Below are 12,103 nucleotides of genomic sequence, written 5' to 3'. Positions count from 1 at the left end.
TCTCTACTTTAAGGAAAACCTATGTGGGTTTTAATATATGTCTCTCCACACTTCAAAATAATAGAGTATTTTATAGGATTGTAGATTTAGAATTGGAAGGAACCTCAGAAGTTAAAACTCTAGTCTAATATCCTTGTTTTACAGATGAGGAAATTGAGTCCCGAGGAAGTTCAGCAACTTACCCAAGAAAGGTCAATGCCAGAATCACAGGTAGGGTTTAAACTCAGGTCCTCTGCTTCTAGAACTAGTACACTTTCTATTGTATAATACATCTCTCCCAAAGCACCAGTATCTGCCACTCTCCAGGGACTTGGTGTGATTGCCATTAACTTCCTCTCCTTGAAGTATAATCACCAGATCATCATATGCCATTGCTGTGAATGATTCAAAAGAGAATAGCACTGACACAGTCTATTCTCTCAAAGTTTTCATGAATGGTACAGATATTCCCACAGCAGATATGTGGACAAAGAAAAGGCATCTCATAGAAATACAGAGTTGGAAGGAACCTCAACATCCAGCTAGTCCAATTCATAAATGAATAAATGAGTAGATATTACCTTTACAAAATACCTGACAAGGGCTTATCAAGATTTTGTTTAAAGATTTCCAGTAAGTATGAACCTCTGAATGAAGCAACCTATTCTACTTTTAGATAGGTCCAATTCTTAATTAGTAAATTAATAATTAATTTGGGGCAGGTAGGTGGCACTCTATGACTGAAGTAATAGAGACATATCCTTGCTTTTTAATCCAGCTTCAGTTATTTTCTAGCCATGTGACCCTGGATGAGTCATTTAACCTTGATTGTCTCATTTACTCATCTATTATTCATATATATATATATATATATATATATATATATATATATATATATATATGAATTAATTGTGATTCGGGGGTTTTCATAACCTTATCTTTGCTTTATTATGGTCAGACTGAAAAAAATGTAAGCTTGGGTGTGTGCTTTGAGAGATAATTAAGCAAAGAAGAGGAACTCTGACCACAGGGAATATTTATTGAAACTAAGTAACTAGCCTCCCTCTAATAGCTTTCCCACTGCCATGTGGATCTGGCTAGATTATAATGGGGACAACCCATATGGGTGTGCTGAGCCAATCACAGACTCAGCATGGCTAAGAACCGTCCCTCCCCTTCCTGTGCAAAAGTCAGTTAGAGATACAGTTGAGATTCAGTTGGAGGGGTTAGAGATTCAATGAAAAGACAGTTAGTTGTAGAGGGTTCTGAGGAAAACACGGAAGGAAGGCAGATGTTTAGAGGAGCTGCTGGTATTTTGACCTTTGGACAAAACAAGAAGACACTGCCCAGCTGATTCTCCTTAAAACTACAGATTTTGGGTGTGGTGAGTTTTTGTTTGTTTGTTTTTTGTTTTTGTTTTTGTTTTTATATAATTTGAGCTAGCTGGGCTGGAGGCAGGTTTGGATGCCTGGGGCCTTTTTACCCCAGAGATTTATACATTGTTTCTAGTTCTATTAATATCACTTGTGTGATTCAGATATTGTGTTTTTAAACTTGTTCCCATTAATAAACCTGTGTTTTGTGTTTTTGAAAGAGGCTGTTACTTTTCTTACCTCAATATTAAGGCGAGCCACCCAATTAACTCTTCCATTACTAAATTTGGCCCTTACTATATATATGTGTATACACACACACATACACACACACACACACACACACACACACACACACACACAAGGAAATGGCAAACAACTCCAATATCTTTGGCAAGAAAATTCCAAATGGTATCATGAAGGGTTAGACAGGAGTGAACAAGAACAATGAATTGTTAGGAAGCTTATCCTACCATCCATTATAAAGCCATTATTTCCTTGGGGGGAGGCGGGGACTAGGTGGTATATTGGATAGAGCACTGACCCTGAAGTTGGGAGGCCTGAGTTCAAATTAGACCTCAGACACTTACTAGCTGTGTGACCCTGGGCAAATTATTTAACCCCAATTGCCTTAAACATCAGAGGCCATCTCCAATCATCCTGATATATATCTTGCCTCTGGACCTGGATGGCACTGGAGGTTACTGACTTTGCACAGCCCTTCCTCACTTAAATCCAATTCAGTGCAATTCATGACATCACCTGCTGTCATGATCCTTTTCCAGAATGGACAGACAACAACTTCCTTCCCTCTTGTTCTACTCCATCCCCAGTTGTATTATCTTTAGATCAAGCAGAAAACCTGTGATTCCTTTTCTAGATGATGATCTTTAAAATGCTTGGAGATAACTTTTATGTCCACTGTGTTGTTTTGTTTTGTTATTTTTATTTTAAACTAAGCATCCTTTGTTCCTTCAACCATTCCTCACATGCCATGTTCTCAAATCCTCTCAAATTTCTATTTGCCTTATTCTGGCTATAGTTAGGATATAGTCAGATGCCATCCTGTCATCTTCCAAATGTCTTCCTTTTATGCCTCCTGACTTGCTTCCCTCTTGAAATACCAAGTGGCTTGGAACATGGTATCAACATGTCCTGTTTTGTACCCCCATTCCAAGAACTAACTCAACTGCAATATTCTGAGTTGAACAGACAAGTAAACAAGACTTAAAATCTGCCCCAGAATCAGTGCCAGATACCCTTCCCCAATCCCTACTCCTCTATGTCCCCCTAGACCCCATATAAATGTTGTTTCCTCCATAACTTGTATGACTCTACCCTATTGGAAGAGTCACCCACCCTTGGTAAACCCAATAAACCTCACATTGGTTTAAATTTTCTGCTCAGGTCACCTGGTTATTTCCATATCCCCACAAATGTAATTCCAAAAATGTACCACCATGATGAATTAAATGTAGTATCAGAATGGGGCAATTATGTATCATATCCTTTGTTTTTGACATATCAAATGTGGCTATGACAAGATAAAGTTATAGAACAACATATAACACACATCTAAAGAGTCAGCTAGCCTTTATTAAGCACATACTCTGGTCTAAATGTGTTAAATGTGCAATGTGCTAAATATTAGGAATCCAAAGAAGGGCAAAACAAACAAACAAACAAAAATGTTCCTGCTCAAATAAGCCAAAGTCTAGTGGGGGAGGTGATGTGCAAGTGTATAGTTAAGATATAAACAGTTTAATTTGGGGATGATTTCAGAGGGCAGGCACTATGATTAACGACTAGAAAAGCTTCCTGTAGAAGGCAGGACTTTGATTAAGATTTGAAGGAAGTCAAGGAAGCTAGGAGGCAATGATGTTTAGCAGAGAATTACAGGCATAGGAGACAGATAGTGAAAATGCCTGTAGCTGTGTGCTGGAATCTGTCAAGAAGGCCAGTGTCATTGGAAGAAAATTTAGAGAGAGAAAAAACTAGGTGGTATAGTAGATAGAGCACTGGCTCTGAAGTTGGGAGGACCTGAGTTCAAATCAGACCTCAGATGCTTACTAGCTATATGACCCTGGGCAAGTATATAGTGGGGAGTAATATGAATATCAAAGGGTAATTTTCAGATATCATTGTCAAAGATTGTAGAGATGTCAATAAGTTTGAGGATTGATAGAAGACCATTAGATTCAGTTATTGAGAGATCATTAGTTACTTTGGAGAAAGGAGTTTTAGTTGAACAATGAGGTCAGATGCCAAAATGAAAAGAGAAAAGGGAGAGAAAAGCAAGTGTAGCTCCTCATTGTAGACAGTCCTCTCAAAGACCTTAAGCACATAAAGGAAGAAAGATATAGGATGATAACTAGTAGAGATAGATCAAATAAGAGTTTTTTGAGCATGGACATATTTATAGACAGTAGGGAAATAGTAAATAGAAAGGGGGTGATTGATGATTATTGAGAAAGTAGGAAAGAGAAGGGACAATCGTTTGGAAAAGATGGAATAGAATGAGGTCAGCTATATTTGTAGAAGGGTTTACTTGTCTAGGAAAAATGGCCCATTTTTGTGTGAAACAGAAGTGAAGGAGGAAATGGTAGGGGTGGGGCAGAATCTGTTGACATGGGTAAGAAGGGAAAAGAGGGAGCTCTCAATCAATGGCCTTGATTTTTTTTCCCCAATGAAATAAAAGACAGGGTCCCCAGCTAAGTGTGTGTGGGGGGAGAAGAGTCATGGAAAATTTAAAGAGGAATAAAAAGGTTTTGAAAAGCCACTTGTGAATTGAGTTTAGAGGTATGAAAGGATTGCGTTGCCACAGTGAGGGTACAGTTGAGATTATTTAACATAACATAATATAACCTTAATTTGTATTGTACCTAGTTGATATGGTACTATTATTTAATTAATCTAATTTTTAAGCTATATTATTTTTTCCAGCTTCATTTAGTTATATAACTGCATAGAAAGAATAAACTGCAGTTTGGAGTTGAGGGCGAAATTAAGTGTTGAACTTTTTTTTTAAAACATATTGGTCAATAGACACTAAATAGAGAGACTGGATAGAGAGCTACCCTCGGGTGAGGAAGACCTAGACTTAAGTCCCTCCTCTAATATATATTGGCCTTGGAAAATCACTTAAGCTTTGAGCCCACCAGAAACTCTAATACTTTAAGTGGCAGAAGAGTTCCTGATCTACCTTGGTCAAGAGAGTTATTTTTTTCTTTTTTTCACTGAAAGTCCCACAAATCAATGAAAACTCAGGCACAGAAAACAAACCATTAAATTTTAAAAATAGATACATGCATATACACACATACATACAATACACATGCATGAGTGTGTGTGTCTGTATGCCTGTGTGCCTGTGTGTTTATTTGTTTGTGAGGTGAGGGAAAGAGGCTTCCAACTATTGGAGAGCAATTTCAACAAATAAACGATGCTCAAAATGACAAGTAAAATTATTTCAGAGGATAGTTGGTTGTAAAATTGTACTCTATGAATGATAAGTATTTTCAAGAAGAACACAGTGAAATAATTATAGCTCAAGTGACATCAGCTATTGCTGACAAGGTGGTAGAGAAATTCTCCAGAGAAATAGACAAACCCTTCCAAATCAAATCAACATGCATTCTGACATTTGGTGATTTTAATGCAAAGATTGGAAAAGTTGAAAACAATGAAAACTGTATAGGAAAGCATGCTTCATAAATCAGAAACAATAGACACTAAAGATAGATTACACAAAAATCTCACATCTTTATCTCATGAGCACTTTCTTCAAAGAATCAGTAGGCGCTAGATATAATGAGCATGAAATAACACTCTAAAGAATGAAATAAATTATGTATTAACAGGAAATACCTGGTATTGATGTGAATGATTACTGTCAGTGTTTGTTGGGCACACAGGCAATTAAATGAGATTGTGTATACATACAAATATATGCATATATTTACATACACGCATATACATACATACATGTATAAAAGGTTTTGAAATATCTTAAAGCATACATGTTAGTTATGATTATTACTATTACTCATCTGAATTAAGATAAAATTAGTTTTAAAAAAGAAAAAAGGAGAAAAAAGGATGTGTTAACTTGAAAGAATGTAACATGGAAATGTTTAAACAAGGAATTGGAAAACAAAAATTGGATATGGATAACAGTAATGACATTAACATCAGCTATAATAATTTTTTCCAGAAGTTGCCAAAAGAAGAGAGATAGTCACCAAAAGTAATATCAGGTTAGAATATAAGTACATTTGTAAAATCTAATGAATTTCTAAAATCAAACTGTGATGTCAGACTTTGGGCAGTAACTTCTCATACAGCACAGAAAAGTGGTGGTGAATAAAGCCAGTTTTAAAAAGTATGGCAAGATATCAAATTAAGCAAAGTCATTTCAAGGATGTGTTTTCAAGGAAAAGACATAAAAAATTAACAGGGTGTCTAGCAGGATTACATGCTGATGATACACACATACACACACACACAGGTACAACAAACAAACATATACACATGTGCATATATACATACATGTATGCATACATATAATATACATATACACACAGGTACAACAAACAAACATATATACATGCATATATATATATATATATAGAAACACATATACAGATACACACATATATACAGACATATATATCTAATACACACACACACACATATATATATGCTGTTGTTGTTTGTTCTTTGTTTTTGAAGAGGACTTATGACATCACTGGCAATGACTTGACTTGCACATGAATTGAATATAAGGAAAGAAGAATTGCATAAATCCCCCAGCATTACTCTATTTTCTAGAGTCATCAAAAGTATACAAAAGTCAAGACAATTTGTGATTGCCCAGGATGCAGTAGATGACCTGGGAGTCTGACCAAACTCTAAGCTCTCCAAAGTACCTGCTTTAGCCACCTGTATGACCATTGTGACAAATTGTTCTCATCCACTCATTCAAATGAGGAAAGTGTTCATTTGTTTGGGGTAGACATCTACCTCATTAAGCAATGGTTTGAGACCTATCAGTTACCCTCAACCTGATTTAGCCTCTGCTGTGCATGCTACAATTTCCTGGAGCCACAGTTGATATATATAAAAACCATTTAGTACTATAAAAGTTTAATGATTTTTCCAGTAGAAAGACCATGGTGTCAGGGAAGGATCTAGTGAATCAGGAGACCTGTGTTTAGATTCCAGCTCTACTATTTATTAGTTATGTTACCATGAGAAAGTCAGTTTTGCCACTTATAAAATGGGCATCATAATATTTGTACTATATACATATGCATACATAAATATGCTATAGAACAAAATTTTGCCTTTCTTAAAGGCTCTTTTCCAACTGGGCACCTACCATCTATACATCTGCAAAATTAAAGAATCCTTAGAAGATACAACAACAGAATTACAGCTTGTTGCCTTTTAACATTTTGATAATAAACATCAGGTGAGGAATCAAATAAGGAGATATATGGTGGTCAAAAATATTCACTCGTGATGTTCTGATCAAAAGTTCAGACCTAGAAAGGAATTCCTTGCACATGCTTTGTCTGGAGGATGGTTTGTTTGTGATGGCAAGTCCTAGAATGTTGCAGAAATTCCTGAAATAGATTGATAATCATCAAGAAAAGGAAATTATCTGGTGGTGTGCAAGACATGGAGTCAGAAAGACCTGAGTTCAAATCAGACCTCAGGTACTAGCTATGCAACCTTGGACAAGTACCTTAACCTGTTTGCCTCAGTTTTCTCATTTGGAAAATTAGGATCATGATAGCACCTACCTCTCAGAGTCATTGTGAGGATAAAACACGATGATTATTTTTAAAGTATTTTGCAAACCTTAAAGTGCTATATACATTTTAGCTATTATTGCCAAGAGTTTTGCTTTTCTATCTACACAGTAAAGATTTTTTCCAAATTTCAACATGTATTTGGATTAACTTTCTATAAAACTTGTTCATCAGGTTGTATATTTGGATGAGGAGAGTATATATAGACAATTATTTGGGCTGAGAATTGAAAAGGGGAAAATGAGTGAGCTGAACTGCTTTTGTGACTTATAAAGCTCTTTTATTTACCACGGATATCACATACAAATAAAGATTGATCTTTTAATACTAAAATTCTACCAGTGCTGTTACATGACAATTAGGCATGGCATATGATTGCCTTCAATGAATTAAAAATGGGTATTATACAGAGGGTCATGAAGGGGGCACACTCATCGTGTGAGCAGGACACAATATATAACTGATGAGAGCTTGAAGAATAGCACTAACATGCCTTTATCCAGGAGTCACATGATAGAAAGAAGAGGAGGTAGTTATGTGTCAAGAACAAGGAATAAGGGCTGGAAAAGCAAAGGGCTCTTCTGGTACTTTGTGATGGCAAGTAAAATTGAAGAAGGTCTACAAAATATTAGGTGGACCCTCTAAATCTCTGGTCCCCAGTTCTCTTCCTATAATCTAAGAGACTTCTTGGAAGCAGTGAGCATCACTATTGGTATCACATTTTAAGCAAACATCTTAATGACTGCAGGTCCTAAGAACAGTCAGAGCAAAGCTTTCCTTGGTAGAGATAGGAGCATAAAAGAGTAGAAAGAGAAGGGATGGTTAATTCTGCTACTGACTCAATCCCCCCAACTTTTAACTTGATCAAAGCACAACACTGATGGCAATATTTGGATAAGGCTCTCTTCTGATATTAGCAGGGTAATTGGACAGCCTCCTCTGGATAGAAGTCTCCTTTCCTGGGAGTCTGAACACTGTAATAAAATGATGACTTCACTGATTTCCAAAACTCTTCCATGGAACACTGGGGCACACCCTGAATAACACTGAAGCCTTTTGTAATGAAACCAAAGGGAAATGAGTTAGTGGGAAAGAGAGTTCCCCAGACTGTAATCTGTTTCTGATTTTTTTTCTTACAATTCATTTTGAGAAAAACTTCTAGCACATAATGTAGGAAAGGGGGGGATGGAATAGATTATGGAAACTTTCTAATAATACTGCTCTCTGTTTGGAATCACTCTTGAATTCACACCATTTCCTGTGAAGAATAAACTATTATTTTCATCTCTTTTTTATGGATGAGAGGCCTACATATGCTGTACTAGGCCACACAGCAAGTTAGGGACACTGCCTCAGATGAGGTTGAAATGAGAAGCGTGGGAACAGAATTAGATTCTGGGCTGCAAGGGAGCAAAATTAAACCTTAGAAACCACTTGACAAGTTTGGCTACCAACATTACATCTTTCTTTCAGTCTTGTCTTATTTCTTATGAATGCTCTGAGACGGACAATTTCCCTTCTGGTTGCTGGATATTATAAGCACAGAAAACCAGGACACAGAGATAAATGCATTCAAAAGGGATTATTAATTTTTTATGAACCAAGCTGATTGAGGACAGACATGCTTTTATTCCCCCTGTCCTTTGCTCAGCCATGTGTCAAAACAAAAAAAATTAAATAAAAAATATCATTAGGGCAGGTGCAGAATAATTCTTTCACAAATGAATGTGGTTAACAGAAGGCTGTGCCAATCCAAGAATACCTTTGGTCTTAACCAGATTCCCTTGATTAACATTTTTTCACCTAATATTGAGTCATTGGATGCCCAATTCTCTTAAAACACTAAATGTTCAATTAGCAAACAATGAATATCATAATTTTCTGCTTATGGCAAGGGATTTTTATTGTAGAGTCAATGAGGATACAGATAGAAACCACCTGGAACCTGACTTAATTGTGCCAAAGAACTGTCTTTAGTTTTACAAGGTAATGATTTAGGAGGAGGTATGTTAATCCTTATATGAACAACACATTTGGTAGAGAATCAAGCCATTCGTCTGTTCTTGGCAGGACAAGACAGGTTTCATGTTTGTAAAAGACATTTGAATCTGCTTATTGAGAATCAGATTGCTTTAAATGGGGCATCTAGCTGTAATCTAGATTTATTAACTTTTACCTTTGTCCTTTCCCGCCAATTATAGTTCAAACTTGATGGGTTGATTTTCTACCTTTCATAAAATATATTGTAAAGTATTTTTTAATGACTCCCTCTCATTTCAGAATTTTGTTTGTTTGCTTCTTTCACTGTTGGCAGAAGGCCTGGGCCAATGACCTTTCCTAATGACCTTTTGTGGCATAGGATTGCCCATCATTCAGCATTTTTTTATTGGAATACACAAAAATATATACCCATAAAGATCTCTGACCCAGACCAATTCTTTGAAATAAATAAAATTAAAAAGAAGCAAATATCTTGCAACATGAATGAAGTGAAAATATAATATATGTGTCTGTTACATTTATACTGTACATATGCCTATATATTCCACTATATTCATAGAAATTAGTAGTTGATACAAGGAGAGGACAGATCCACTGAATATCAAAATTGGCATCTTCTATTATTGTTGCTGCTTTTTTAGTAGTTCATAGCTTATAATTCAAGCTTCAGACTCTCAGTAATTATTTCTTTTACTAGAAACCAATGAGAGCTTCCAGATAGTCCTGCAGGTAAGTTTATCAAGCTTCACTCAGCTCATCATCCCTCTATCCTGTTCTAAGGTTACATTATTATATAGGTCCTGTCCAGGCTTGGGTACAGAGTAGTCACGTAGGCAGACTAACAAATAGACAGTTGGATAAACAAACAGATATAGGAGGGACTTAATAGTTCAGAAGATTGGTTTCATAACAATATTCAACTTTCTAATGTAATAATTTATACTTTTACCAGGGCATTAATTTCCCTATTCTAGCTATATTAGGAGTAGAATACATTTATATATTTTTTTAAATTTTTTTAAAAGTGAGGCAATTGGGGGTTAAGTGACTTGCCCAGGGTCACACAGCTAGTTAAGTGTTAAGTGTCTGAGACTTAGATGTGAGAAGACAGATCAATAAATACATTTCTTGAATCCTAGAAAGTGGCATGGTAGATTTGATTAAGGATCTATCTTGGTGTCAGGAATAACTTTGTTCGATTCCTACTTCTGATGCAACCATCTGTGTGAACCTGGAAGAGTCACTTGATCTTTTCGTGTACCACAGAGTTCTCAAATACAGTTACAGATTAAGTGACAGATAAAATGACAGGTTTTGATACCTACAAAATTGTCATCCCACTTACTTTATAGAACTAACTTTTCCCCCATTCTAGCAAAGATAGTAATACTTGCCATTACATTTGATAAACATTTGAAAATTATGAACCTTTTACATTTCCCAGGAAGGGACATTTGGCCAGTGAACATTTTTACAGAGTAGCAGTAACAGTAATAATAACAACAACAATTGGCATTTATAAAACATTTTAACTCAGTTCAGGAAGTGAGGAAGCATTAAGTGCTCCCATGAGCCAGACACTGAGCTGAGCATTGGAAATACCAAAAAAAAAAAAAAAAAGGCAAAAGAAAAAAAAATTCCTCTCTTAAGGACCTCCGTGTAATGAGGGAGACAGCATGCATACAGTTATGTGCAAACCATATGTAGACAATAGTCTACAGAAGGAAAGCACTAGTATTCAAATGACCTATGAAAGGTTTTTTGTAGAAGACTTAATGGAGATTTGAAGGAAGCCAGGGAAGTCAGGAGGTCTATAGAGATGATGAGAGAGAAAGTTCATGCATTATCTCAATTAAGCTTCATAGTCTTAGGAGAGAGGTAGTTTTTCCTCCCATTTTAGGAAACAGAGACTCAAAGACACCATATTTGAATTTCAACATGAAAAAGTAGAGATAGAACTAAAGAAAACAAAGACTGAAAGCACAGCTTCACCAGACCAGGTACCCACAGAAGAAGTCGGTGATGGAGGCAACAGAATTTTGAGGGTGTTGAGGGATCAATGTTTAAAATATCTGAATGAAATATCAAATGATTAGGGGGGGTAAAAAAAACAACCATAAGCTTCGCTTTCCGGTTTGAGGCTGCCATCTGGCAGGGTAAGCTCGCGCCAGCATGGGAGTCTACAAGTACATCCAGGAGCTATGGAGGAAGAAGCAGTCGGTAGTCATGTGGTTTCTGCTGCGCGTGCGCTGCTGGCAGTACCGCCAGCTGTCGGCATTTCACCGGGTGTTCCGGCCCACCAGGCTGAACAAGGCCTGCCGGCTGGGCTACAAGGACAAGGAAGGTTATGTCATCTACCGCATTCGCATTCGCATTCGCTGGGGTGGCCGAAAGCACCCGGTGCCCAAGGATGCGACCTACGGTAAACCTGTGCATCATGGTGTCAATCAGCTGAAGTTTGCCAGGAGCCTTCAGTCCGTAGCAGAAGAGTGTGCTGGCTGCCATCGTGGGGCCCTGAGAGTCTTGAACTCCTACTGGGTGGGTGAAGATTCAACCTACAAATTCTTTGAGGTTATTCTTATTGATCCATTCCATAAAGCTATCAGACGAAACCCCGACATACAATGGATCACCAAGCCAGTACAAAAGACAGAGAGATGCAGGGGTTAGCTCAGCTGGCCGGAAGAGCTGGTGTCTCGGAAAGGGTCACAAGTTCCACCATACCATTGGAGGGTCTCATCGTGCTGCTTGGAGACCGCGCAATACTCTCCAACTTCATCAATACCACTAATTGGTGTTCATTAATTTGTAAACTTAATGTTTAATAAATGGAATTTAGGAGAAAACAAAAAAAAAAAAACAACCATGAGCATCATTATTATCCAGCTCAAAAAAATTTAAGGGAAAAGATGCAATAATTCTGCCTAATTTCTT

General features: G+C 36.9%; 1 protein-coding gene across 1 annotated transcript; it reads left to right on the top strand.

The window, feature by feature from the left end:
• Nucleotides 1-11,341: 11,341 nt before the first annotated feature.
• Nucleotides 11,342-11,839, top strand: LOC122735664 (60S ribosomal protein L15-like). Its single transcript, XM_043977396.1, has one exon. It carries the CDS (start codon nt 11,342-11,344, stop codon nt 11,837-11,839), a length of 498 nt encoding a protein of 165 aa, XP_043833331.1.
• Nucleotides 11,840-12,103: the final 264 nt, after the last annotated feature.

Source organism: Dromiciops gliroides, chromosome 1, assembly GCF_019393635.1.
Source record: "Dromiciops gliroides isolate mDroGli1 chromosome 1, mDroGli1.pri, whole genome shotgun sequence".
NCBI classification, from domain to species: domain Eukaryota; kingdom Metazoa; phylum Chordata; class Mammalia; order Microbiotheria; family Microbiotheriidae; genus Dromiciops; species Dromiciops gliroides.
This window is presented reverse-complemented; position numbering and strand designations above follow the sequence as displayed.